General features: G+C 40.3%; 3 protein-coding genes across 3 annotated transcripts; all 3 read left to right on the top strand.

Annotated features, from left to right (window-relative positions):
• Positions 1-1,871: 1,871 nt before the first annotated feature.
• LOC120726664 (Na(+)/H(+) exchanger beta-like) lies at positions 1,872-17,649 on the top strand. Its single transcript, XM_040020417.1, has 12 exons — positions 1,872-2,461; positions 8,271-8,731; positions 9,123-9,373; positions 10,238-10,455; positions 11,304-11,500; positions 11,824-11,913; positions 12,047-12,117; positions 12,486-12,659; positions 13,094-13,202; positions 13,338-13,433; positions 14,325-14,397; positions 15,273-17,649. Exons 1-12 carry the CDS (start codon positions 2,200-2,202, stop codon positions 15,524-15,526), a joined length of 2,256 nt encoding a protein of 751 aa, XP_039876351.1. The 5' UTR covers positions 1,872-2,199; the 3' UTR covers positions 15,527-17,649.
• A 36-nt stretch (positions 17,650-17,685) lies between these two features.
• LOC120726668 (fatty acid-binding protein 10-A, liver basic-like) lies at positions 17,686-18,802 on the top strand. The gene is made up of 4 exons (XM_040020422.1): positions 17,686-18,017; positions 18,095-18,267; positions 18,466-18,555; positions 18,642-18,802. The coding sequence occupies exons 1-4, from the start codon at positions 17,822-17,824 to the stop codon at positions 18,690-18,692; spliced, it is 510 nt and encodes a 169-aa protein (XP_039876356.1). The 5' UTR covers positions 17,686-17,821; the 3' UTR covers positions 18,693-18,802.
• A 98-nt stretch (positions 18,803-18,900) lies between these two features.
• On the top strand, positions 18,901-25,853 carry LOC120726667 (serine/arginine-rich splicing factor 10-like). The gene is made up of 6 exons (XM_040020421.1): positions 18,901-19,072; positions 21,136-21,240; positions 22,173-22,276; positions 23,322-23,493; positions 23,576-23,629; positions 24,722-25,853. Exons 1-6 carry the CDS (start codon positions 19,008-19,010, stop codon positions 24,942-24,944), a joined length of 723 nt encoding a protein of 240 aa, XP_039876355.1. The 5' UTR covers positions 18,901-19,007; the 3' UTR covers positions 24,945-25,853.

The following is a 25,853-nucleotide window of genomic DNA, read 5'->3' as shown; positions in this document are numbered from 1 at the left end:
AAAGAAAAGTAAGTGTGCCGATGTGGATGCTTGCAGCGACTGCTGTATAGAGGCCATCCTGCTACACATGAAACACATCAGAGTCATAATTGTTATTTTAGTCACGTGTTTGTTTATTATCCTTATTGTTTTATCTGGGACTGTTTGCAGACATCTCAGAGAGAGGAGACACCAGCATCTGAACAGAGACTCAAACCAGCAACCTGCAGCTCCCTGCTTGGCTGCTCCAGTTTTCTCCTCACTCATGTTGCCCACCAGTGATTTCTAGCTGCCCACCCACACAGCAGAAACTTTATTAATCCTTAAAGAAATTATGTGGGTTACAGTTGCGCCAGAGGGAGTGTTTGCCCACGGCGCCAAACAGGCTAGGACCGCCACTGCTTGGCACTGTCTTCAATCTCCATATTTCATATCCAAAGACCAGCAATGCATGAAGAGAGGTTTGATCCTGGAGCAGCACCTGGCCAGTGGTTCAGGTATGTGGATGACACCTGGGAGAAAATGTTTACCTGGTCCAGATGAACAGAATAAACTTTCTAGCACATTAAGTCTTTTGCTTCCTTTTCAGAGTGGACAGCCTGTTAGTTTGAACTGCATTCATTTAAAGTTGAACCTAAACATGGAAAAGGGAGTGTTCATATTTGTATGTGGATTAATTCTTTAGCCTTCTGATCAAGTGCCCAAAACAAATCCTTTTCTCTGGAACCCGTACTTAATAAATCCATTTGTCTTCATCTCTCTGCAGCTAACAGCTCTGAGACTGATTAACAGCAAACAGCCTGCAGGCAGCTGCTTCCATCCGCCAGAAGAGGAAAGCTGGCACAGTGGGAACAGGCCGTGTTTGAAAATAAATGGTGTGTCTAATGAGTTTGGATGTTGGTTTTTACTCATTCTTCTGTGCTGGTGACAGATGGAGACACAGATGTGTGAGCCAGTTTAATTCTGATTTAATTTATGTTTAAATTGATAAACCTAAGAAGGTGTTTGAGCTCATTTGATTTCACAATCGCAGATCTCTGGATCCCCAGGAACGGTTTGAGCAAATAAAACCGCAAATGAGTCACGACCAAAGAGCAGATTGACTTCTTATTCTGGCTGCTGACTGATGCAGACGCATCCTCTGTGGTAACAGGAAGCTGTGATTTATCACACTGCTTTCTCCCTCAGTTTAAGCTGGCATTATGTGATACTGAGCCAGTGCTGTTTAAATCACATGAGAAGTGGGTACATAATCTCAGTGCAACACTAGTTTATACTGCGTAACTATCACATGTTAAAAATGTGAAATTATAATACAGAACTGTGCAAAAGTTTTGAGCTGCCCCCTCGCCAATTTAATTTTAATTTTTGTTGTACAAACTGTTTTCCCTTGTATACAGTGTTTACAGTCATTTCTTTGTTTTTCCTAGCAAGGTGCAAAGAAATGAGGGGTATGCCAAAACTTGTAGGCAGTACTGTGTTGCTCTGCTGATGGTAGAATACAAGTTTTAGCAACAAGGAACCACGTGGGATTCATTTTGATCCTATGCCTATGCAATGTTTAGTTTACAGGTTGTTAAATTTCTTCAAAGAATATAAATGAACACTGCTGACACACAAACTGAATCTCAAAAGGAACAAAGCCTTTACTTTCGTTTTGCAAGTAGGGACCAGCTAAAAGACCCTCTGATGGGCTGCTTCTGAGCCCTGTACTGCATGTGTAACACCCCTAATTTACCTATTATTAAAATTATATACCTTATTTAATTTGGAACCTAATCTAAGAAGTAAAACTACAGAACAAAAAGTCAGAAGTGCAATGTAATATTGTACTCTTCCTGGTGGCCGGTTTTGGTCTTCCACTCCAGCAGGTGGCACTTCGCTTCGAGCAGCCCCTGAAGGAAGAGAGGAGCGGGTGTGATCAAGATAGAAATCCATGTGATGAATGTAACTTCTTAGAGTTGCACTAAAAGGGGAGGAAAGAAAATCGAGATCAACTGAAGACTCAGGTGGGTTTAAACCACCTGTAAAACCTCCAGCTGATGGCAAGAAGACAGCGTTATGCGTGATTTTAACATGCCTGGAGAGTTTGTGCGTAAACGTGCGCGCTTCTCCGTGGCTCCCCAAGCTCTCTTCCCATCCTATCCTCACCCTCATCTTCCTCGGATCTGAGCAGCAGCAACAGCAGCCGCGGCGGTCCATCCTTCAGACCAGCTGAAAATGGCTCCAATCCAGAGGAGCTCCACTCTGCGACTGACGGGGTTATTGTGCCTTTTATTTCTCGTTTTCTTCTCTCGTGGCTTCGCGAGTCATGACGTTGTTTCAGAAAAATCATCCGGAACGATACAAGAGGATTCCCGTAGCCAAGCAAACTCCACGGCTCATAAAAAGACTTTCCCCGTCCTCTCCTTCAACTATGAACATGTTAGGACGCCCTTTGAGATCTCTCTGTGGATCCTCCTGGCCCTGTTCATGAAACTTGGTGAGTGTCGCGCTAATGAAGCAACGCAACATGAATAAATACGTCCTTCTAAGCTGACTTCTCAGGCAGCTTTCAGAAATTATTTAAAGTCCAAGTTTATTTTGTTGTTTACTTATGCAAGTTCTATTGAAGATGCAATTATAAAGGTGCAGAATGCTCCGATACAAACAAGCTGACCGATTTCCAAAGCAAGAAGCCTCAGAGCTGCAGGTCTGCACCAATGAAGACGAGCATCACCTTTTATGGTTCCACTGTCTTCACATTCTTTAAAGTTTCAGTCATCTATTTACATTCTTTTTATCTGTTTATTTTCTTTATCTTTGTGTTGAAAGCGATTCAAGAAGTTTGTCCTTGATGATGTTGTGTGTCCTTTTCCTGACCCGAGTGCTGTAAATGTCCTGTAGTGGTGGGAGGGGTACTCCACAAATGAGTTGTGCTGGAGAGCCTTCATGTCCTGAGTGGTGTCGTTTCCATACCACACTGCGATGGAGTTTGTCAGGATACTCTCCACTGTGCATATGTAAAACTTGCTGAGAAGTTTCGAGGTTAATCCAAATTTTCTCAGCTTCCTTAGGAAAAAGTCGTTGTTGAGCCTTCTTCATGATCTGCCATGTGTTATGGGTCCAGGTGAGATCCTCACTAATGTGGGTGCCGATGAATTTGATGGTCTTCACCCTCTCCACCTGAATCCCGTTGATGTATAGTGGGGCGTGCTGGTCTCTCCTCATCCTCGGGTCAATAGTAGGTCATATCTGGCCTTTTTGTAGCCCTCTGCGTCACCAGAGGTAAATGCAATGGAGCGTGCATGTAGCATGGAACGTACCTCACAGTTCAACCATGGCTTCTGATTTGGATATGTTTTATAGCACTTGGTGGGGACAATATTGTCAATGCATGTGCTGATGTAGCTGGTGACCACTGATGCTTATTCCTCTAAATCCACAGAACTGTCCTCTCTCATTGGAGCAGTCTTAAACACACCTCAGTTTGTAGCACCAAAGCAGTCCTGAAGCACCGAATTAGTCTCTTCACTCCAAACTTTAGTAATTTTACTTACTCACGGGGCTCGTTTGAGGAGCTGCCTGTATGCTGGATAGAGAGACACAGAAATGTGGTCGGACTGTCCAAAATGTGGGCGAGGCACTGCCTTGTATGCGCCCCTTACATTGCTGTAGACGTGGTCCAGGATGTTGTTATTCCTTGTCGGAAAGCTCACGTATTGATGGAAAACACAGAAAACACGCAGTAAGCTCGTGTTAATCCAGCATAAACAACTGCAAAGCGAAAAACTGTTTCAGTATAAATGACAGCTGCTTTCGTTAAAGAGGACATATTCTACTCATCTTCTATATAATTTTATTATTGGACTCTATTAGAGTAGCTTTGCATGATTCACGGGTCAAAACAAGCCGTGTCTCCCTTCATGCTCAGTTTAAACCAGCTTCTTCTGATTTCTCTCTGAGGAAGGGTTTGGGCACCAGGTGGGTTTGGCTGACCTCATCACTTGAACCTTAATATGAGCATCCACCACAGGGTCAGTGTATATATATGATGGAATAATGCAGAAAAACACAAGTCAGCTTTACTGTCTGGTAGTTGCACCAAATAAAGCTTAAAAATGCTTTGCATTTAACATTATTTTATTTAATCACTGAATCTTTTAATTATTTTTTAATATTTAAATGCTAATTCTTTGCAAGTTAAACATAATAAAATGTTTGTTATTGTCTTTGTAACAGTGAAAACCTAAAAACTGTTGAGTTTGCTGTTACAGAAGCTTAAAAAAAACTTAAAAATGCTCATATGTGAAGCTACTAACAAAGAATTTCCTCCCACCAAGAAAAGACTTAAATGACTCATTGCTTATCTAAACTGTTAGCAGCTGTGTATTTGTCATTGGAGTTTTTGTTGTTTGTAGCCGGCACTTTGTAGCAAGCAGAGATTTCAGGAACCTGACAGTTGTTACTTTTGAAATTCATCTCCAGAAATAACAAAACATTCAAATGAGCTAAAAGAAGCTTTGACATTCAGTCTCCCCGACATGTGACCGCGGTCCAGGCTGCTGTAAAGAACGTTTATGCAGTCACTGGTTTTGCTTGAAGCCTCCCTCGCCCCCACATCCCCTCCCTGACTCTGCACACTGAGATCTTTGTTATCAAGCATTGCATTAGGACAGGAAGACGGACAGGCCCTCGGTCACAACAGCTGGACAAACAGATAAGACGCTAAAGAACCTCGCTGTCCCCGCTCAGCCAATGGAAACCCACAGGAGAGACTGAGAAAGCCAATCAGAGTCGCCGCAAAACACCACATGTTTTAGACATTTAACATGGTGGATAATATAGCACCAAAAGAGTCAGAATGGATCTTTTTCTGTGTTGAAAATGTCCTAAGAAAGAGCTACAGTAGTTGTAGGGAGGCCTGCAGCTTCACCGAGCAGAAGAACAATTTGTACCCTCACTGCTTGTGTTCAGCTTTGTTTTTTTGAAATCTTAAAGTAGAAAACTTACAGGTTTTATAAATCAAAAGCAGACACAAACAGAAACTGAAACTTTATTTATGCTTTAAAAAGCCAACAAAATATACTAAAATGGTAACAACAGAGTCACTGGGTTGCCAGATTGTGAGAAAATCTTCCACCGGGATTATTATTTTGTTTTGTTTTCTTCTTAGTTATCTGCATCTGGACCATTAGCTGCAACAGCGCAACATCTGTCTTTAATAAATGTCTAAAATATCCCCATATTAATAATAATAATAATAATAATAATAATAATAATAATAATAATAATAATAATAATAAATAACTTAATTCTCCAATAAAATTCAACATAGTCTCCCGCATTAAAATTTGCAGCAATTTAGAGCTAAACTGACATATGAATGATATAATTAGTAAAATAAGGAGTCCAAAGTAGGAGGGGTCCAGCTGTGTCAAACCTGAAGGCTATTTGAAAAGTTTGAGTACCACAAATCTCCACAGAGATCCCTTTCATAGGTCTGAATCCAGCGTTTGCTTTGGAAACAGGAAATAGATGTTCTGTCCAGCTTTGTCCTAAAATAACTGAAGCACTCTGTGTATAATTGTGTGCAGTGGGAATATCCTTTACTATCATGTTCTCACAGAGACATTTCTAAGCTCGAGTGACTCTGAACTCTGACATCATGACGGCATTTTTAACCAGAGATCTGCCGCTCACTGGATATCTTCTCTTTTTCTGTCCGTTCTCTGTAAACCCTGGAGATCACAGCGTCACGTAAACCTCCTTTCCTCCCCTTTCCAGTGCTTCAGTGTATTTAGCCATCTCCACATGCATAAATACATTGAGTTGCTACCATGTGATTGGCTGAATGAATCAGTGGGCTGATTGTATTATTGAGAAGCTGAATCTAATAAAGTGGCCAGTGAGTGCAGGTCCCATTTAATCCTAATGATACTTTCTCCCATGATCCTTCAGGGAGAAAGTCAAATTTTTAATTCAGATTGGTAATCGGTTCAGTTTGATCTCTCAGGCTCTCCCAGGTGCTTTCTATCCAAGTTTCTTCTAAGCCAGCATTTATGAGCCATATATAATGTTTTGATAAATGGTTTATTCATATATTTGTCAACCATTATGAAACCCTATAAGTGGAGGCCGGTGCATGAAACTTAAAATTTGTTCTTCAGGAAACTGTGCTTTCAAATGTGTTCACCTGACATGTTTAAAAGGTGCAACACATGGAGACAAGTGCATGTCTGCTCTAAAGTTTTTAGCTAAAATGTCAATCATGTCGGCCAGCCTTGTGGGGTTTTGAACAGCTGTAACCACTTTCTTTGTTCTTCGATAAGCCAGGTCCAGTCAGCCAGAACTCTGAATAGGCAAATCTCATTCAATGCCCTCCATCAACAGTTGCGAATGACCATCGAGTATCCGGCAGCAAACGTCTCTGCAGGACAATCGGGCTCTCCTGAGCCCAGGCTTCTCGTTTAGAATAGGGTGTCATGTTTTTTTAGGGACCAGTTGATCAAATCCATAATTCTTTAGGTTTTAGAGAACAAGACTGAGAGACTCTCTGATGGTGAGAGTTAGATGATAGTTATCCACAGTGGATTTTAAATCAAACAATAAATGAAAAATTTCAACTTTAATTCAAGGTGTTTAACATACTCAGTCCTCTATTTCAAAGGCTCAGAATTTAAATTCCTTTATTATTTTATGCCAAATTACACATGTGTACAAAAATGTTGGTACCCTTCAGTCAATGAAAGGAAAAACTCACAATGGTCACACAAATAACTTTCATCTGACAAAAGTAAAATTAAATAAAAATTCTATGAATGTTAACCGGTGAAAGTCAGACATTGCTTTTCAACCATGCTTTAACGGAATTATTTAAAAAAAATAAACTCATGGCACAGGCCGAGACTAAAATGATGGTACCCCAAGAAAAGACTGAAAATAATGTGACCAAAGGGACATGTTAATCCAAGGTGTATTCACTATTTGGCTATTGTACATGGTAATAGCCCCATGCAGTCCACTTTGGCTCAAACAACTGTCCTGTGGACAGATGAGACAAAAACTGAACTTTTTGCCAAGGCACATCAGCTCTGTGTTCACAGACGGAAAAATGAAGCTTATCAAGAAAAGAACGCTGTCCCTGCTGTAAAACATGGAGGAGGCTCGGTCATGTTCTGGGGCTGCTTTGCTGCATCTGGCACAGGGTGTCTTAATTCTGTGCAGGGTACAATGAAATCTCAAGACTATCAAGCGATTATAGAGAGAAATGTGCTGGCCAGTGTCAGAAAGCAGGTCATGGGTCTTACGACAGGACAATGAGCCAAAACACACAGCTAACAACACCCAAGAATGGCTAAGAGGAAAACATTGGACTATTTTAAAGTGGCGTTCTATGAGCCCTGACCTCAATCCTATTGAGCATCTTTGGAAGGAAGCATGCAGTCTGGAAAAGGCGCCCTTCAAACCGGAAACAACTGGAGCAGTTTGCTCATGAGGAGTGGGCCATAAATCCTGCAGAAGTCTCATTAACAGTTACAGGAATCGTTTGATTGCAGTGATTGCCTCAAAAGGTTGTGCAACAAAATATTAAGTTGTGGGTCCATCATTTTTGTCCAGGCCTGTTTCATGCATTTTTTTTTTTTAAATAATTCAGTTGAAGCATGGTTGAAAAGCAATGTCTGACTTTCACTGGTTAGCATTCATACAATTTTTGTTTATTGTTACTTTTGTCAGATTAAAGTTATTTCTGTGACCATTGTGTACCAACAGTTTTGTCCACGTGTGTAAGTAGATCAAAGTTCTGGAGTTGATCCCAAGTGTTAAATTTAAATTTGGATCTCTTAATGTGAGGTCCAGACAGATGTCAATGCAAGTGAAGAAAATAAAACATATCAGAGACATAGCAAACATCTTAGAAAAGGACATGTCAACATTGTGGTACATTGTTAAAATTAATGAATGCACCGACCAACTCAGGAAGTTGCTTTTGAGATGGCTTAAATACAAAACTGAAGACAGAAACAAGCCTTGATTGATTGATTGATAATACTTTATTTATCCCAAGGGAAAGCATCAACTGAAAGTGATGTCCATGGGCTCTAGACTTCATGCAGGCATTGACTGCTAATTATTTTCAGTATTAAGAACATTCGACATATTGAAAAGTAATTTATTAGTGTCATAAATCATATTTTAACAACAAAACAGAGAAGAGTGGACAACTCCACATTTCAAACGTTCAGTCCAAGGAGTCTTTGGTATTTTTTTTCTTAATGATTGTATTAAATTTGATTATGGTGTGTCTGCAGGATTTCACATCATCCCCACTGTGTCTCACATCGTGCCGGAGAGTTGTCTGCTAATCTTTGTTGGCCTGCTGGTGGGTGGCATCATCAAAGCGACTGGAGAACAACCCCCCGTCCTTGACTCCAATCTGTTCTTCCTGTACCTGCTGCCTCCTATCATCCTGGATGCGGGCTACTTCCTGCCCATGCGCCCCTTCACCGAGAACATTGGCACCATCCTGATGTTTGCAGTGGTGGGGACACTGTGGAACGTCTTTTTCATCGGTGGGATGATGTACGCTGTCTGTCAGATTGATGCGGCCAAGCTGGCTCACGTGGACCTGCTGTCCTGCCTGCTGTTTGGCTCCATCATCTCGGCCGTGGACCCCGTGTCCGTCCTGGCCGTGTTCGAGGAGATCCACATTAATGAGCTGCTGCACATCCTCGTGTTTGGGGAGTCGCTCCTCAATGATGCCGTCACTGTGGTGAGCAACGTTCGCATTCTCAAATAGTAAATATATTATAATTAAACTCATTCTTTTTAATGTGAATTAATTACTTTTCTATAAAATGTTAAAATATAGTAAAAAACAAATAAACTTTGAGGTGTTGTTATATCCAGTTAACACTAAAAATAGATACAGAAAAGTAGTGAAAGAAAAATAAAGACTAAGCAGGAAATCTCTCAATTTAGGAGGAAAGGAATTTTTTCTCATGTATAAATTTTCACTTGAGAAAGTTTCTGAACTATAAATTTTCTGCTGATCAGGTAATAAACCCATTAAATAATGAAATTATCAAGATAAAATCAATTTTTTAGGTCCGTGAAACAATCATGAACAAAAGCAAACACAAACACCGCTGTTTCTGCTCCAGGTCCTGTATCACCTGTTTAAGGAATTTGCTCACGAGCAGGCGATTACCGTGACCGGCGCCGTCCTCGGTGTCATCTCTTTCTTCGTGGTTTCCCTGGGAGGTGTCATGGTGGGCGTCATCTACGGCATCGTGGGAGCTTTTACGTCCCGCTTCACCTCATACTCGCGCGTCATCGAGCCGCTGTTCGTCTTCCTCTACAGCTACATGGCTTACCTCTCAGCGGAGATCTTTCACCTGTCAGGGATCATGTCGTAAGTAGACGAGCCCTCGGTCTCTGAGCTTTATGATAAAAAGGTTTGAAGTCTCAAACTCACAAAAACTCTGTATCAGATATAATACACTAGTGTTAATATTTCCTAATGAGAAAGTGAAAACATTTTTGCAAATTTATTAAAAATGTAACTAAATTAAATGTATCTTAATTAAAATCTCTCCCCTTTGTCATATTGTAAACTTGATAAAACATTAATTATCAAACTAAATTTTTATATTTATTTAACAAATATCAGTTAGCAGTTAGGTAAAAATGTCATTTTTATTCATTACAAAACATACCAGCCATTAACAGCATAGTCACATATTTGCACTAATAACTGTGAATTTACCCACAAACCAGGGGCTGCTGGGAAATGGTGTTAACCTTAGACTGTGTATAAAGAAGGATAATATAACAGTTCCCCTGGATTTAAGTCGAATTATTTCATCTATGGGTTACAGCCCTGTTGTTCTGCTGCTGCAGAAATCAAATTTGCCCACTGGTGGCACCGTGGGTGGATATTTGATACTGAGATCCTGTCGCCTAAACTGTTCTTGACACTAAGCCAACAGAACCACCCAGCTGTCTGTTTTCTTGACTACATGTGCAGCTTAAAGACGGTGGCCCTTTTACTCCTCTACGTCTGGTGGCTTTGATGCGAAAGGAAAAGAAGACGCTTTATCCTTCTTTATATACAGTTTGTGTCGATAAAACCACGACAGACTCTAGGTTTTTGTCTTGGTTACAGTGGCACAGCTGAAATCATACATTAAATAATCCAATAACCCTAACTTTAGAGAAACTTCTATCAAACCTCATTACGTTGACTGCTTCTTTCCTTCTTTTCCTTGCCAAACAGTTTGATTGCTTGTGGCGTGATTATGCGGCCATATGTTGAGGCCAACATCTCCCACAAGTCTTACACCACCGTCAAATACTTCCTGAAGATGTGGAGCAGTGTGAGCGACACACTCATCTTCATTTTCCTCGGGGTTTCCACAGTGGCTGGTCCTCACACCTGGAACTGGATCTTTGTCATCTTCACGGTGATCTTCTGTCTGGTCTCTAGAGTGCTGGGTCAGTACAATAAAACACAATAAACCAGGAAGTTCTCTGTTTCTTGCCTATTAGCAACACAATAAACTTTGTATAGTAATATATGCTAATCTGAGAGTGCAGCGAAAGCGGAGCTAGGAGCTAGCTTGTCTAGCACGCTGGACACAACCCAAAGGCTCCCATGTAATTGAAATGCAGTACAGATTACAGCGTGATCAAAACCAAGCAAGGTCAGTTCTGCTTCATGACAGAGTGCTGTTAGAGATGCAGGGAAAGAGGTTGCTTTGGTTTTAGTTGATGTTGCTTTTTAGATTTAACTGGTCAAGCACTGCCTGCCTTGCTTACCCTGACCTGGTTTAATCAGGTCTACAGTCATGAGCAAAGGGTTTTGGCAGTGGTCCTAATGTTTATTTTTTTTATTTAAATTATTCTTCTTTATGTTTTTTATGATATAGTGGAGAACAATCACAAGCATTTCATAAGTTCCAAACTTTTTTATAGGCAAGTAAATCAAAGTTTAGTTTTGGCAGTGCTTCCACAGCCTTTGGCCATGACTGTAAAACTTCACCCTTTCATTCAAGTAGGGTCCCTTCTGGCTCGAAAGAAATAACATGAAGAGACCAAAACACTAACTTTGAGGCTTTAACATTCAAATCAGTGGGTGGTGGCTTTGATCGCTACTGTTTTTTTAGCCATGATGGCATTGCTGCCTGAGCAAAACAGAATCTTGCTCCTGTACTTTTTTCCTCATGGGGAAAATCCAGTGGTGAAATTCAATAACCAGTTAAGTGTAGAGACCCAGTAAAGGGAAACTGATGATCATATTGATAATGAATTAATCAATTCTTTTTTTTTTCTGTGTGTTTCAGGAGTCATCGGGCTTACAGCCTTCATCAATAAATTCCGTATTGTGAAGCTGACCAAAAAGGACCAGTTCATTATTGCCTACGGTGGCCTGCGAGGTGCCATAGCCTTCTCACTGGGGTTCCTGCTGAACAATAATGAAATCAAGAACTTGTTCCTCACTGCCATCATCACCGTCATCTTCTTCACTGTCTTCGTGCAGGTGGGAATAACACGAGTACTTGGGATTTAGGTGTATGACAAAAACAACATGGCAAAGGAAAAAGGCTTGCATGTGAGGCTGGACATAAAGAAAAGAGACGTGTATCAGTTGTCTCTTTTATGTTTAATGTTTTTCCCGCACACATTTTTTCCTCTTGACTGGCCTCTAGTTGTAAGTTGCTGTGGCTTCCACCCGTCTGTGTCAACATCAGTAATTATAGTAATCAGTATTTTTATTGGGTATTGTTATGCGAGTGTGTTTATATGTCTAAAATAAATGTGCAGTATGTTTTGTTAAAACTTAATTTCTCTTTTTTTCTTCAGGGGATGACGATCAGGCCCCTGGTGGAGCTCCTAGCTGTGAAGAAAAAGAAAGAGAGCAAAGAATCAATTAATGAGGAGATCCACACACAGGTGACAATTTCATTCACTTCGTGTATAAGAAAACACATCAGTCCTTGTTAATATATGAGAGGGATGGGGCTACAGATCAAACAGTGTATAAGATGTATAAATAACACCCTCTGTAAACTAATTTTGCCATCAGTTCCTGGATCATCTCCTCACAGGAATTGAAGACATCTGTGGTCATTATGGGCATCATCACTGGAAGGACAAGTATGTATTTTCTTTCTTAATGTATCCTCTCTATCACCTCCATCTTTGTAGTTCAGAAGAAGCCCTCAAGTTGTTATGCAGCCATGTGAAAAATAAATTTTCCACTGGTCTTTGTGCAGTCCTGTAAAAAAACATGGAGATGACTCAGTAGATTGTAGATCAACAAGTAACTCTAACTGCCAAAACCTCTGCTTTGATAGAAGTGCTCAAACTTCAAGCACATCTGATTAACAGCACCTGGTTGCTACTTATCCTCTTAAGTCCTGGAAACGGTAAGGGTGCACTCAGTTTTTCACAGGACTGCAAAGTCAGATTACTGTATCCCCCTTTTACAAAACAGAAAAAATAACTTTTTCTTCTGTATGCAGGCTGAATCGCTTCAATAAGACCTATGTGAAGAGATGGCTGATCGCGGGAGAACGCTCCACCGAGCCTCAGCTCATCTCCTTCTACAATAAGATGGAGCTGAAACAGGCGATGATGATGGTGGAGAGCGGGAGCGCCGCCAAGCTGCCCACGATTGTGTCGACCGTCTCCATCCGGTAAATGTCAGAAGCAAGTCCTGCAAGAACTGCTTTCTGTGCATGAGATATTCCCCAAAAACAGTATTGAAGTGAATTACTGAGTAACCCGGACATACCTGTATTTTTTGGGTGAACTAACCCTTAATCCAAATTGATTTTGTGGAGGATGGAGGTCTTTTTGTTCCCCAGCATAAAGCTAAGGTTAAAAAACACATCTCAGGAAGTTTTTTTTATTATAAGTAAAGCCAGATGCCACCAAAAACACTGATGCTGCTGATCCTCTACATAACAAGTTATCAATTCTCCCCCTCAGCGGATACACTTTGTGCTTGTTTTCTGTGTTAGGCACATTAAAATCTAACTGAATGGCTTTAAAAAAAAAGTATAAGCTGTGAGTAATATCACACTAATGCAGGTTCTGGACTTTAAATTTGTTCACTGTTTCCAAACAGAAACGTTCAGGCCAAAGGGTCGCCCAAACCGAGCAGAGCCATCTCAAAGAGTCGTGAGGAGGAGATCAGAAGAGTCCTGCGAGCCAACCTGCAGAATACCCGACAAAGGGTGAGGAAGACATCGACGGCTTGTTCAAAATGGATTGGACTAATCTGAATGTTTGCATGCATGTTCATGAGTTGCAAACAAGGTCCATCCTTTTTAAAATAAATGTGCATTTAATACTTTCTTCCTCCTCTGCAGCTTCGCTCGTACAGCAGATATGAGCTGCTAAACGACGCGCTCGAGGACGATATAAGCGAGGCTCGCTTCAGGAAGCAGAAGGAGATTGAGAGAAGGGTGAGTTTAAACAACTCTAAACTCTAAAGCTGTCGACTTAAACAAATTAGAAACATTAGAACATTTCAGATCTGTCCAACTTTTTGTGCATCTAGTTTGAAGCTTTATTTTTTTGTTCCCTGACTACCACGTTTTTAATGTCAAAGAGTTAAAATCAGAGAACTCGCAGAGTTAAAAAGGTCATTTGGGCTAATAAAAAATGCCAATTTACAGGAATGTGTAAAGATTTTAGGCAGTAAAAGTAAAATGAACCTGTCCAGATGAACAGAATCAAGTACAAGATACAAGTTGTTACAAAGAAACAACATTAAATATGAAGGAGAAGTGTAAAAACTCCTCAGCAGGCAGAGCTGAAGGCAGAGAGGAGACACAGAGACAGCCAGTGGGGGGAAAAACTATTTTTGTCAATGTCAGTTTTATTTTACAGCACATTTAAAACAATAAGGGGGGTTTTAACCAGCTCCAAAGGAAAGCTCGGCAGTGACCAAACATTATCCAAATAGAATTTTTTATCTTTTCCAGCTAATTTTGTAAATTGTGGTTTTATTTAATCATAACTGGTACTTTTATTTTTTTTAAATCAAATGCTCAAATGCATAGCCAAACCCTGCAGAAAGGGATCTTTGCATTGAGAGAAACTTCAGAGAGCTTATCTAATATGTCCTGGTGCTGAGTTTAAAAGTGATTGAACCTCTTGAAAGTGTAACAAAGGTGTTTAACAGACAGTCAGAGGACTTTCCATCCAGCACCAGAATCATTTCAGGACCCATTAGATCCCTCCGTCCTTGTGTTTTGCTGTGGATAAGAATCAATACTAAAGTGCTTTGTTCCGTTGTTGGGTGTGACTTCCTGCAAAGTCCTTCTTTAAACTCTGTTATGCTTCTCTTACAGATGAGCCACTACCTCACGGTCCCTGCAAACCGCCAGGAGACGCCCCCTGTGAGAAAAGTATTTTTTCAACCAGGTCAGTCTAAGAGCCAGTTTAAAGCACGATTTTATGAGAATGAAAATTATGTTCCGGCTTTAAAGTCACTCATTGTTTTGAGTTTTGTGCTGCTGGATTCTTTTGGAGCATTTGAGCAGCTGTGTCCTGCTGTCGGATGCAGACCTGGAAGTCTGTGCATCAATACAATACTTTTCTTTTCCACACGGGATATGTCCTGTACAACGATGCAAATATTTTGCATTAAACAGAATGAGTCTTATGGGGATCGATAAAAGGATACCTTTTGTCTTCCACTGTGTCTGCCCTGGATCTTTTCTAATCATATTATCCTGTGTTGGGTATCATATTTAGCTACAAGACTGGCTTAGGATTTTAAAATGGAATAACCAGATTATTATAAACATTTACACCTAGAGGAAAATTAGATTAAGTGGATGAGGTTGCACATTTTAATAACTGTGCAAATGTGCAATATTTACCTGTGATTTCTGTTTAATTCTGTTTAATAATGAGGTTATTTTTCCAAAATTAATTTAAATAATATTTCCACCCACATCAGTAAAAGCCTAAAAGTGTCCATAAATAATATTTTAACATTTTCATTAATAGTAAAGATTAATAAGTGTGTCATTTATAAATAGAAGCAAAGGACGATATAAACTATTAAAAGTAAAAATCTGTTTAACTTATTTCTTTTTTTTGTTATTTTCACTGCAATAATTTTTCTTTTGAATCCTTTCCTATCCTAAAACAATAGTTTCTATGTGTAAGTGAATATGCATGCTCTAAATTATTTTAAAGTATAACTGGTGCTGGTGTTCCTAATTAACCAAATCTAAAGGTGTTTGTAGAAGGTGTTAAACTGTTAATGAGCCCCTGCCTTTATTCTCCAGAGCACAAAGTGTACACCTACGATGACAGCGAGAGTCCCCGAGGGCGGGCTTCTCCCAGCTGTGCTGATGATGTCAGCGAGCTGAAGGAGACCCCTGAGAAGCCCGATCAGAGCAGCACGCCGAGGGCCAACAGGGACGCCGAGCTGAAGCCAAAAGAGCAGGACGACCAGGGGGATCAGCTGAAAGTATCACGTTGCCTCAGTGACCCCGGTCCAAACCCGGAGGATGATGAGGACAGCACCTTCCTGCCATGAGTGAAGCACATTTTACAGGAGAGGCCTGAAGACAAGAGAGCTTTAGCAAAGCTTGATATTTATCATTTAAATTGTCGTATGTTTGTGATGTAGGATTGTGCAATCTTCGTTCCATACGTTCATAACATGTTTTTTTATCATGCAACATGCAGAATTGCCAAAGCGTGCTGCAGGGGACATTTCTTATTTGAAGTTTTTATACCCGCCTGAAGTTTCAGCATTTTGAATTTTAACATGCGCCTCAAGCCAAAGCATTTGTTTCAATGAGCTTGAAGCACCAGACGGGTGGAGTCTCCTGCCCTGAAAGCACAGATAAGAAACATAATGAGGTAAAGCCCGGCTGATAAACGCCGTTGGCTGCCAGTGTTTGTCTGTCTGGGGTATTTATCACAGACTGAAACATCTAAACAACCTTTAGTTGGGTTGCCATGACGTTTTGTTCATCTATGGTGCCCAGAGGATGAATCCTCACAACTTAAAGCCGTCATGGATTACCATGAAGTAATGACAGGGGAACTAGAGCTCACATTTTTCCTATATCGACTTCCCTTCATGGGCTCCCTGTTGAATCCAGAACTGGATTTAAAGTATTTCTCTTCACATACAGTTCCCAAAATAAGACCTCATAGTATCATATCATCTTGTCAGAGCTCATTGCTCTCAAACTGCAGGGTTACTTGTGGTTTCTAAAAGTAGAATCAGAAGCTTAGATTGGATTAGACTCAACTTTCCTGATAGAGTTTATAGTTTGGGCTGGATCAGGTGAGGCTGAACCATCTCTTAGATATGCTGCTATAGAGTCAGGCTGCTGGGGGTCTTCCCATGATGCACTGAGCACTTCTTTTTCACTCACCTCATGTCACTCCACATGTGTTTAGAAGCCATTGTTGCATGTCATTTTCTCTTTCACAGTTTGTGTTTTGTCCAGTCTCACCGTGCAGATAGCTGCTCCTCCGTGAACCTGGTTCACGTGGAGTTTCTCCTCCGGACTGCTGGTCAATGTGAGAGCAGCACTTATTATAAAAACAAGCTATATCCAAACATGAGACTGAAGTAAAACATCCAAAACTGATGTTTTCATGACTTACTCAGTATTTTCAGTGTACATTCAAACTCAGACATATAGACTGTTTTGATTTCAATCAAACAGGACGATTTAACATACTCCATAATAGTCTCTATAAAGACCCACATTCACCTCTCTTTAAGTCTAACGGAAGTATTCTGAAAATGTTTAGTTGAGCTATAGCTTTGAGTTTTAATAAGCCTAAGCCAAAAGTCCAAAAAAAGATCCCCCTCGTGATCACTTTGCTAAAACATAATTGCCAGGCTACAGAGGTTGAAAACTGCACGGTCAGCCAGATCTGTTCTGCTCTACACGCATCAACCTAGGCGCTATAATCAGGTTTATTATGTGGCACAGTGTGTGGCCTTAAAAGTTCCGCTTTGACATATCTTGGCCAAATTTCTCTAATTGAGAAAAACTGCTATCAAAACAGATTATTTTGCTTTAAAAAAAACAATCTGTATTGTTCCCGAGTCACACTCACATCAGCCTTTACAAAATTCCGGCATCAGATGCATAAATGTTGTATTGTAAATATGTTCGCGCTGCTTGAAGTTTCATGTTGGTAACAAAAAGACCGATCTGATGATCAGAGGCCATTGACGAGCTTAAAATTAAAAAACGAGCTGCAGATATTTGTGGACAAGCTTAGCACTGTGTTTATCTCCACAGCTGTCGCTGCATGTCTGATCAGTGTTTTCTCAGGGAATTCGACAGACGGTGTGTTTGTATGACTAATACGTGCTCCACAGTTTATAATGTGCCTGTTTTTGTACGCTAAAGTGTTTTCAGCTCTTGTCAAACCCAACAAGGTGTTGGTGATGTTTCCACGTTTTGTAAACAAAGCTCTTTTTGTGTGTGTGTGTTCCTGTTAACTGAGCATGCTCCAAGACCTGTCAGTGTTTAAGAGACTGGACTGCCTGAGCTTTTGCTGCCTACACACATTTGCCTTAAAAGTGTTTTTGCTTTTTATGCTTTTACCAGTTGTAATGTTCTTTATAATACATATTGTTATATGTTTATTTTGCAAAAATAAAAAAAATTGTTGAAATCATAAGGGAAAGCTTTAATTCCTGTCTTTCTTACTGCTGATTTTGTTTGATTCAAACTGTGCAGGTAGTAGAATGAGTCAAAAAAAGGTGGAGCAGACTCTACCTGTGTCGCTGCCTGGCTGCGAGAATACTTTAAAGATGTCAGGATTAAAAAGAAGATACTGTGAATGAGGACTAATGGATGAGTTCAGGCTACTGAGGCCCCTCAGTGGAAAGACAATTAAAGAAATAACAGGGAGTTTGAAATCCCCAGCGTGCCAACCAGCAGTGTGTGATGAGACTGTGACAACATCCTCTGCAGCAAACATGAACTTCACCGGCACCTGGAAAGTTTATTCTGAGGAAAACCTTGAGGAGTTTCTCAAATCCATAGGTAAGATATTTTAAAAACTAAAGGATTATTTATTTCCTGAATATATTAAATGTTTTTTTTGTATTTATACTTTCCAGGTGCACCTCAAATGATTATTAAAATGCGTAAGGAAGTGAAACCGGTGATCATCATAGAGCAGAACGGCAAAGACTTCACCTGCACCGTGAAGACTCCAGTCTGCACCAAAGTCCACTCGTTCAGCCTGGGAAAAGAGTCAGAAATAACAACTGTGGATGGAAGGAAGTTTAAGGTAGTTCAGGGACCTCATGCTCAACACATTTGAGTTTTTAGAGTTTTGTGAATTTTAAATTAATATTGGAAGGAGCAGTGCAGAAATGAATGATGTGATTTATGCAGACACAGTAAGCAGGAGACGTATCTCTGCTATTTATTTACCTTTTAATATTTAATTGTTATTGACTACAACAATGATTTTGTTCCTGGTTAGTGCATTGTCAGAGAGGAGAACGGGAAGCTGATAGCTGAAAATGACAAGTTTACCTCAGTCAGAGAGATTCAAGGGGATGAAATGATTGAGGTGGGTGGCTCTAATTCTTCTTAAAACTGCTATGAATGTGAATCATCCACGTTCTCCTAATGTGTCTGCTTACTGTTTATATCTAGACTATCACTGCTGGCTCTATAACCTTCACCAGCAGGAGCAAACGAGTCTGACCGGCCAGCTCATGGATCCCTCTCAGAATTCCTCATCTGAAGATGAACGGAGTTAACTTATAACTAAATAAATAAAGCTGAAGTTAATAAAATAAAATGTGCAAACACTATAAAACTCGTATCGTTATTTACTGTAAGGCGGTATTCTGATTGTAGAGGGCGCTGTGGGGATTTTTAAGTGCACGCTTTCATGTGAACGAAGAAGAAGCAGGAAGGCGCCTTTTGAGTGCGCATGCGTTGCTAATTTTTTCCCCTTCGCAGCCTTTCGTTTTCCCTCTAAAAGAAAACATCCTTCTGCTACGTGAGTGTAACTTTATGGCCAGATACATGAGGCCTCCAAACACGTCTTTGTTTGTCAGGAACATCTCTGATGAGTCCAGGTGAGTACTCGTAAAGAAGCTGCTACTCGTCTACGAGTTAACTCGTGTTAATTGTAGCTAGTTAAGTTAGCCTGGTAGGCAAGGTAGGCCTCAACGTGCAAACTGAAAGGGTAACGCTGAACGGGAGCAGCGCCGCATTTCAAATCTACGTTACATTATTTTGGCCATATATGTCTTTGTTGTGGTTTTATAAACATTATTAACGTCTGTGTTGCTCTTTAGACGCGAACTTTTTCATGTTTACAGTCAAGCTATCAAAGCTAACTGGCTAACGAAAGCTGGTAAACAGCTCCGTGAAACTTTGAAAGATTTTAAAGGAGGCAAGAAACCCTACAATGTGGATTTAATATGAAGGGGCAAAAATTAATGGCCTCGGCTAACGTTAACCTAATGTTTGTTGGCCGTTATCAATTTTAAACACGCGTGGTTAATTGATTAGTTACAATCTGAGAGGTCAGTTTGCTGATTTAAGTTTGTATATTTAAATGTGATTAGCACAGAAATTCTCATTTAAACTGCCAAAATACTGACCTCAGAATACACGATCGCAAATGAAAGCTCGTTTTAATGTTGTATGTGTAGCTTGTGAATTAATCTGTATCTGTAATGCTTTCTCATGTATTTGTTATTATCATATTTCATTGTTGTTGTTATATCTAGGTTTAGTCTCAGTGTTAATCTAATCTGACCACACGGGGTTGGTTTAACTTGGTTTTAAAAATACTAAACTTGCTAGATGTGTTAATAACTAGTTAAAGTTTTGCACTAGTATTTAAAAGCAGAGTGAAATGGGTAAATCGATCAGAAATCATCAACATTTTGTTCTCAATCATCTTAGAATTGCCCAAAAAATGTATGATCCAAAGTTTGGGCATATGCAATGATTGCTGTGATGTTTTAACTCGTATATTGAAAATTAAAGGTCAGTCCAACCACTTTCAGGCTTTTTAAACACATTGCAATCTGAGGCAATATTTAAACATGAACATCTCCAAAACTATTAACAACACAAACCAAAATAAGTATCACTGACCTCTTTCACAACTGATTAACTCTGTTTGACATGGATGTTGAAGCTGATTTTAATCTCACTGACACTGTGACCTGAACTTAATTTCCTTAATTTCTTCAATTTTACATTTGCATCTGTGGACGGCCTTGTAACTGTTTATAATGTGTCAGTGCTACACCAATGACATTAACATGAATTGCATGTTAATATTAAAAAGTGTGGATATTTTAAAGGGATAGTTCACCTGAAGAGTGTGGCAAACTGTGAGGAGCTTTTTTGCACAAGTTGAGTGTTTTTCATTTTTGCAATGACTGTGCACATATATAGGCCACAAGAAGAGAAAACCAGTTTCCTGTTAATTGAGGTCACTTGATAAAACAGAGGGTATTTTATACTTGAGTAAATTACATCCACAACATGGTTCAAATGCTTTATATTTTAATGACAGTTTTGATATATTTTTCTTTCTTTGAAGGTGAGAAGCTCTCTGAGTGACATTAAAAGCATTTGTATGAAGGGAAAACCCTGAAGTTGTATTTGATATATGATCAGGAAGTCTTATATTCAAAGGGGACGGATGGAAAATGGGCTGATTATGTGACCACAATTGAATCATGAGCAAAAAATACAGGCTGTTGATTTCACTGCTCTCTAATATCGAACTTAATGTACTGTGGGGCAGGTTAGTTACCATCAGCTGGGTTAACGTGAGACACCTTCGTAATACGGAAGTTACCCAAATCCTGCTTTGTCATCCAGGCCTCTCGTTTCTTGGTTGATTAATAAATAAATAAATTTTAAAAAATGCCTAAAAGAGCTCCTCAGTGTTTGCCACCTGCTCTGTTTAAAAACAGTCCTGCTGGGATACAAATTGTCTTTGAGCTCTTTTAACAGGTGGATCACCCTCCAGGTAAGAGGAAACAAAATGTACTCTGAGGTGAACTGTCCCTTTATTCAGCAGCTGCTCTTCCAGCTGTTGCCACTGGTTGATGATGTAGGTAGAGATGCCCGTGATGGTCAGTTGAGTTATACTTGTATTTACGGTGTTCAGGCCTGAGGATTTGCGGCGTGAGTTTGGCCGCTATGGGCCGATAGTAGATGTCTACATCCCACTTGACTTCTATACACGTCAGCCAAGAGGATTTGCATACATTCAATATCCTTTCCCAATGACTTTTAACTGTGTATGCTGCTGCTAACAAATTATTTAAATTTCCTTTCGGCAGAGAAGATTTTTATTAATTTATTTTTTGTGATGCATTTTCTTTTTGCACATAATCTGATTGAATATCTAACACGCATATTTCTCTGTTATTGCTTCAGAAAATGTAAACGCGTCCAGTTGTGGAAACCGGCCACAAAGAGTTACAAAGACCCATATAGAGTAGCTGTAAAGACACACAGACCTGCAGGATCAGAGGGAGGGAAAAGGTTGAAAAGAGAAAGTAAAGCATGAAGAGGAAAAAGGGAACGGAGACAAAGCTTGGATTTGGATATGGCGGCAAAGAATGGGGAAAAGAAAAAGAGGTTTAAGAGGAGAAAGCAAGCAGGAAACCCCCGAGTCTCTGTGGGAGTCGGTTAAAGAGTGTAAAGATCAAGATGAAGTTCAAAGTCAAGCATGGGCAAAGGTAACAAGTCTGAATTATTTTGTATCCTCCCATCCACAAATTTGACATGACACCAAAATCAGCTTTCCCTGTGACACTGATGAAACGATTTAATCCAGTTTTATTGTGTTTGATTTTTATTTTTTTATATATATAGTCACTGTCGTGATCCCTCAGACAGTTAGATGATGTGTTTGAAAAGAGCTTGCTTCATCTTTTATCCCTTAAAAAAAAAAAAAAAAGCAGTCAGCTGAGCGTGTTTGTGTTGTTTTCTCACCTGTCTTACAGTAATGTAAACGGTGTCTTTTTATAAATGTTTTTACATGGGCCTCACAAATTTAACTAAAGTAAAAGTTTATGAAGTGCATGGTTCTTTTTCTTGAGAAGCCTTTTATTTGTTTAGGAGGAAAAAAAAACATTTCTTTAAATTTGTGAGGCCTTAAAAAAAGAGAAAGAAACAGAAACCTTAACCACTCAGCATATTTGAGGACGTGCGTGATGCCGAAGATGCTCTTCACAGCCTGGACAGGAAGTGGGTCTGTGGTCGCCAGATTGAAATCCAGTTTGCACAGGGCGACAGGAAGAGTAAGTGTCTGGTTTTTGTGTCTGAATTAGATTCAAACACTTTGAAATATTTTTGCTGTTGGTTTAAATATTAATCTGTGACTTCCAATGATAGAAAAATGTGTGACCAGCTCGGTTTTATCTCTTTAAAAGGAACCCTGATTATTTATTAATATTTAGCTGATGGTCTCCTCCCCATGAAACATGGCGTTTAAAATTAGACCCATTTCCAACAACATGCCGGTACTCTGTTTTCAACATCTGCAGACACTGAATTTATCTGACACCAGTTTAGTATTAGGAAGCTTTCCTCAGTGTGAAGAACAACTGGAAATTATCCTTTTATTTATAAGGAGACATCAGAATCGACTCTAACATTGTCCTGTTAACTTTTCAAAATATAGAAAACAAGCAGATTTACTGAGTAAATTGGTGAGAATGCATAAGTGTTATTCATGCAATTTATCTGCACTGGTCTCGTTTCAGCTCAGTTACGCTGCTTTGGTTGTTGCATGAGCCAACGGTTACATCAGCACACTGGCTTAAGCTGCTGAGGTGTGCTGCAGTCTCATCTGGAATGATACATGTCGCCACTCAGGCAAAAACAAATAACCTGCATCAGTTCTGTGGCTCCACACATTTATTTAACATGCAAAAGATTCACGGTTTGATGCCAGGAGGAGACAGAAATCCATTTGTGGTCGCATCAGGACAAACGGTATAAAATCTGCTGAATTAAATATGTGGAGCTACCCACTGTGGCGAGTCAGTGTAGTAAAAGCTTCCCAATGAGCCTTACATTAGTACACTCTTGTTCAAGCTGTTAGGCATCATTACCCAGACTGCACTGCGACATAAACAACAGTCACGAACTGAGACTGAAAGGATTCCCCCTTCCCCCTCAACGTTTTAACAACCAAGAAATCTGCAGTATGCGTCGTCATAGTCGGGGTTCCTTTTAAATCACGTTTTCAGATTTGTTAAGTGTTTAAAATTAAGCATCAACCATCATGGTTTTAATTGTTTTCTGCTTTAACCACTTCTTCCTCCTCTTCTTTTTCACCAGCACCAAATCAGATGAAATCAAAGGAGCGGCGTTCCCCAGGAAGATCCTCCCGGTATGACGACTACGATCGAGACAGCCGGCGCCGGCGGTCACGCAGCCGCAGTTACGAAAGATACAGGTCGCGCAGCCCGTCTTACGATCGCCGCCGCAGACGTTCGGAGAGTCCTCGAGAGTGAGTTAATCTCTTAGAAGAGAGTCGGTGGGTCCCGGGTGTTCTTTGTGAGAAGGAAAATAACGTTTTCATTTTTCCTTAGGTCTCGTGGACGGGTGTATGGAAGAGGAAGAAGCAGGAGCCGCGAGGATGACAGGTACAACTTCTCTTCTAGACTAAGACCACGTTTACACAGATGTAGCCTGTCTGTTGTTTTTCTTCCTAAAATCCATCTTTGTAATGTGCTACTGCAACCAGAAGGTGGAAGTAATGTAGATTTTCTTTGCCAACAACCATTAAATGACAAATAGGATAACATGAGACTAAATGCCCTGGAATACCCACGTCACAATATAAGACAACACTTGTGTCCTCAGTTCAGCTGCAGCGGTACAACACACCAGGTTGGAAAAATCGAGAGGTGCAGAAACAGCAGCTTGTTAATTTGACGTCAGCTTGTAAAGGCGAAGGCGACTCCAGGTGGTAGAAGGACTCGAAGGAAATAAATGAAATGAGTTCAATGAAGAAAGTGTTTCTCTGCAGTTGACAGCTGCTCATTTCCATAATCGCAGTTAACACGAGTCCTTTATTTACTTATTTTTTTCATCGACTGCCATTTGTTTTTGAGACAGCTGCAGAATGAAGACTGTCGTGTGCAGATGAACTGAAAGATGCAGGTTGGGTGTAAAGCAAGGTGTGACGCGTTTATTTATTTAAAATACAGAAGGAACCAGGTGGTCCAGCCATCGTGGCTCTATGTTGTGTGTGTCAGCATCAAATTGTTGGACAGTGTCAGTCTTAAACCATTTGGTGCACACAGCAGCACAGCTGGGTGAAAACTGGTAGCTTCATGAACTGGTTTTTAAGCTCTTTTGTACTGATGTGGTGATGTTATTGAACCCCACAGTCTTTTCCTCCTTTACATACATTACTGTTCATGTTATCCATGTTCTACCAGTTATTGTTAGATCTAATATGCGTCATTTCATCTGTAACGGTGCCCACAAGTTAGAAATTCATGGGATATCATCAGATTTGAGTCCTGGGAGTAACCCTAATGATCCTTATGCTCCGAGGAGAAAATTCCACATTTAACACTCATCCGTTTTCTGTTTTAATGAGAGAAGAGGCGGAAAAAATAAGGACCAGACAGTCAATCATGTCACCCCACAGCCAGTTGAAAGTAAAATCTGATCTGCACTGCATCTAAAAGTGTGACGTATCACTCTTTTACTTTGTGTGCCTTCAGATACAAGCAGAGACCCCGGAGAGTCTCCAGAGAGCGATCCCGCTCCAGATCCGCATCTCCACGAGAGAACGTCAAACCGCCGTCCACCTCCCGCTACGTTGAGGAAGAAGTCCGACAGACGCATTCCCCGTCCCGCTCCAGGTCCCGGTCTGCGTCGAGATCACACTCTCGCTCACGTTCTCGGTCCCGGTCCTGGGCCGGGCGCAAGACAGGAGGACGCTAAAGCAGAACCCACTCCCCACCCCGTTCCCCCGGTTCTGTCAGACAGAGCAGAGCTGGTCGTTTTGTTAAGTAAAGGTGTTTGTTTGCCATGAATGTAACGTCCATTTGTAGAAAGCTCGTTTTCGCTATTCCATTTTAAGAACAGCGCTGCAGCTCCTCGGCTTGGTTTTATAAAGTTGTTCGGTGATATTTCTCTTTAGGAGCAAGATTCAGCGGTTGCTGCGCTCAGCCTGACGGGAAGAATATCCAGTCTTTTTTATATATACAACCAGTTACTGATGATTTTTGTTTTCTAAACCCTATGCACCCACTTTTGCTAAACAATCCCTGACATTCAGTATTCTAAGGAAGTATTGAGTCTGTTGGTGAACCAAATGCATCTTTGTGTGTTTTATAACTAATCGTGTACTAGGTACTTTACTGTCAGCCAGTTTCACCGCTGTTTTTTAAATTTACATTTGTTTGACAGCGATAAACCATCATCCATGAGATAAATGTGTTCAAGGTTTTTTAAAGATGTGTTTTATGGAAGAAACGGAGAACTTCTTGAAAGAAAAGGCATTAAAGCTGATGGCGTGCGTCTGCAGTTTAGTCAAGTACATGAGCACGGGTGCTAAAACGCACAGAGGTGATGCTGGGGTCCCTAAAGTGTTAAAGACGTCAACAACAAGCTGACCTATACGGTCATTTGTTTTCTCTTTGTGGTGTTTTCTGTAAGAGTTAAACCTTTTTTTTTTTCTTCTTCTGTTTTCCCCCCAAGTTGTTGTTTCTTTGAGGAGAAGCAGGTTTACGTGACGGTGTTTTTCAGAACAACTCGTGTCGCTGCATGTTTTATTCTTATCTTCTATCTTTAGTAGGGAAAAAAACTGTTATTTTGATTAATAAATGGTTAACTTTCGGTTAAAGAAAA

The sequence above is a fragment of the Simochromis diagramma genome, unplaced genomic scaffold (genome assembly GCF_900408965.1).
Source record: "Simochromis diagramma unplaced genomic scaffold, fSimDia1.1 OVJJ01000753.1, whole genome shotgun sequence".
NCBI lineage: Eukaryota > Metazoa > Chordata > Actinopteri > Cichliformes > Cichlidae > Simochromis > Simochromis diagramma.
Note: the sequence above shows the minus strand (reverse complement) of the source record. Positions and strands in the feature narration are given on the sequence as shown.

What these genes read in the sequence shown, in the direction of transcription:
- LOC120726664 (XM_040020417.1), top strand. Translation starts at nt 2,200, where the DNA reads ATGGCTCCAATCCAGAGGAGCTCCACTCTGCGACTGACGGGGTTATTG. An exon ending in TCTGGTCTCTAGAGTGCTGG is followed by an intron (nt 10,456 to 11,303) that starts GTCAGTACAATA and finishes TGTGTGTTTCAG; the next exon opens with GAGTCATCGGGCTTACAGCC. An exon ending in AGAAGGAGATTGAGAGAAGG is followed by an intron (nt 13,434 to 14,324) that starts GTGAGTTTAAAC and finishes CTTCTCTTACAG; the next exon opens with ATGAGCCACTACCTCACGGT.
- LOC120726668 (XM_040020422.1), top strand. Translation starts at nt 17,822, where the DNA reads ATGGATGAGTTCAGGCTACTGAGGCCCCTCAGTGGAAAGACAATTAAA. An exon ending in GGAGTTTCTCAAATCCATAG is followed by an intron (nt 18,018 to 18,094) that starts GTAAGATATTTT and finishes TATACTTTCCAG; the next exon opens with GTGCACCTCAAATGATTATT. An exon ending in TGGATGGAAGGAAGTTTAAG is followed by an intron (nt 18,268 to 18,465) that starts GTAGTTCAGGGA and finishes GTTCCTGGTTAG; the next exon opens with TGCATTGTCAGAGAGGAGAA.
- LOC120726667 (XM_040020421.1), top strand. Translation starts at nt 19,008, where the DNA reads ATGGCCAGATACATGAGGCCTCCAAACACGTCTTTGTTTGTCAGGAAC. An exon ending in AACATCTCTGATGAGTCCAG is followed by an intron (nt 19,073 to 21,135) that starts GTGAGTACTCGT and finishes TACGGTGTTCAG; the next exon opens with GCCTGAGGATTTGCGGCGTG. An exon ending in AGAGGATTTGCATACATTCA is followed by an intron (nt 21,241 to 22,172) that starts ATATCCTTTCCC and finishes ACCACTCAGCAT; the next exon opens with ATTTGAGGACGTGCGTGATG.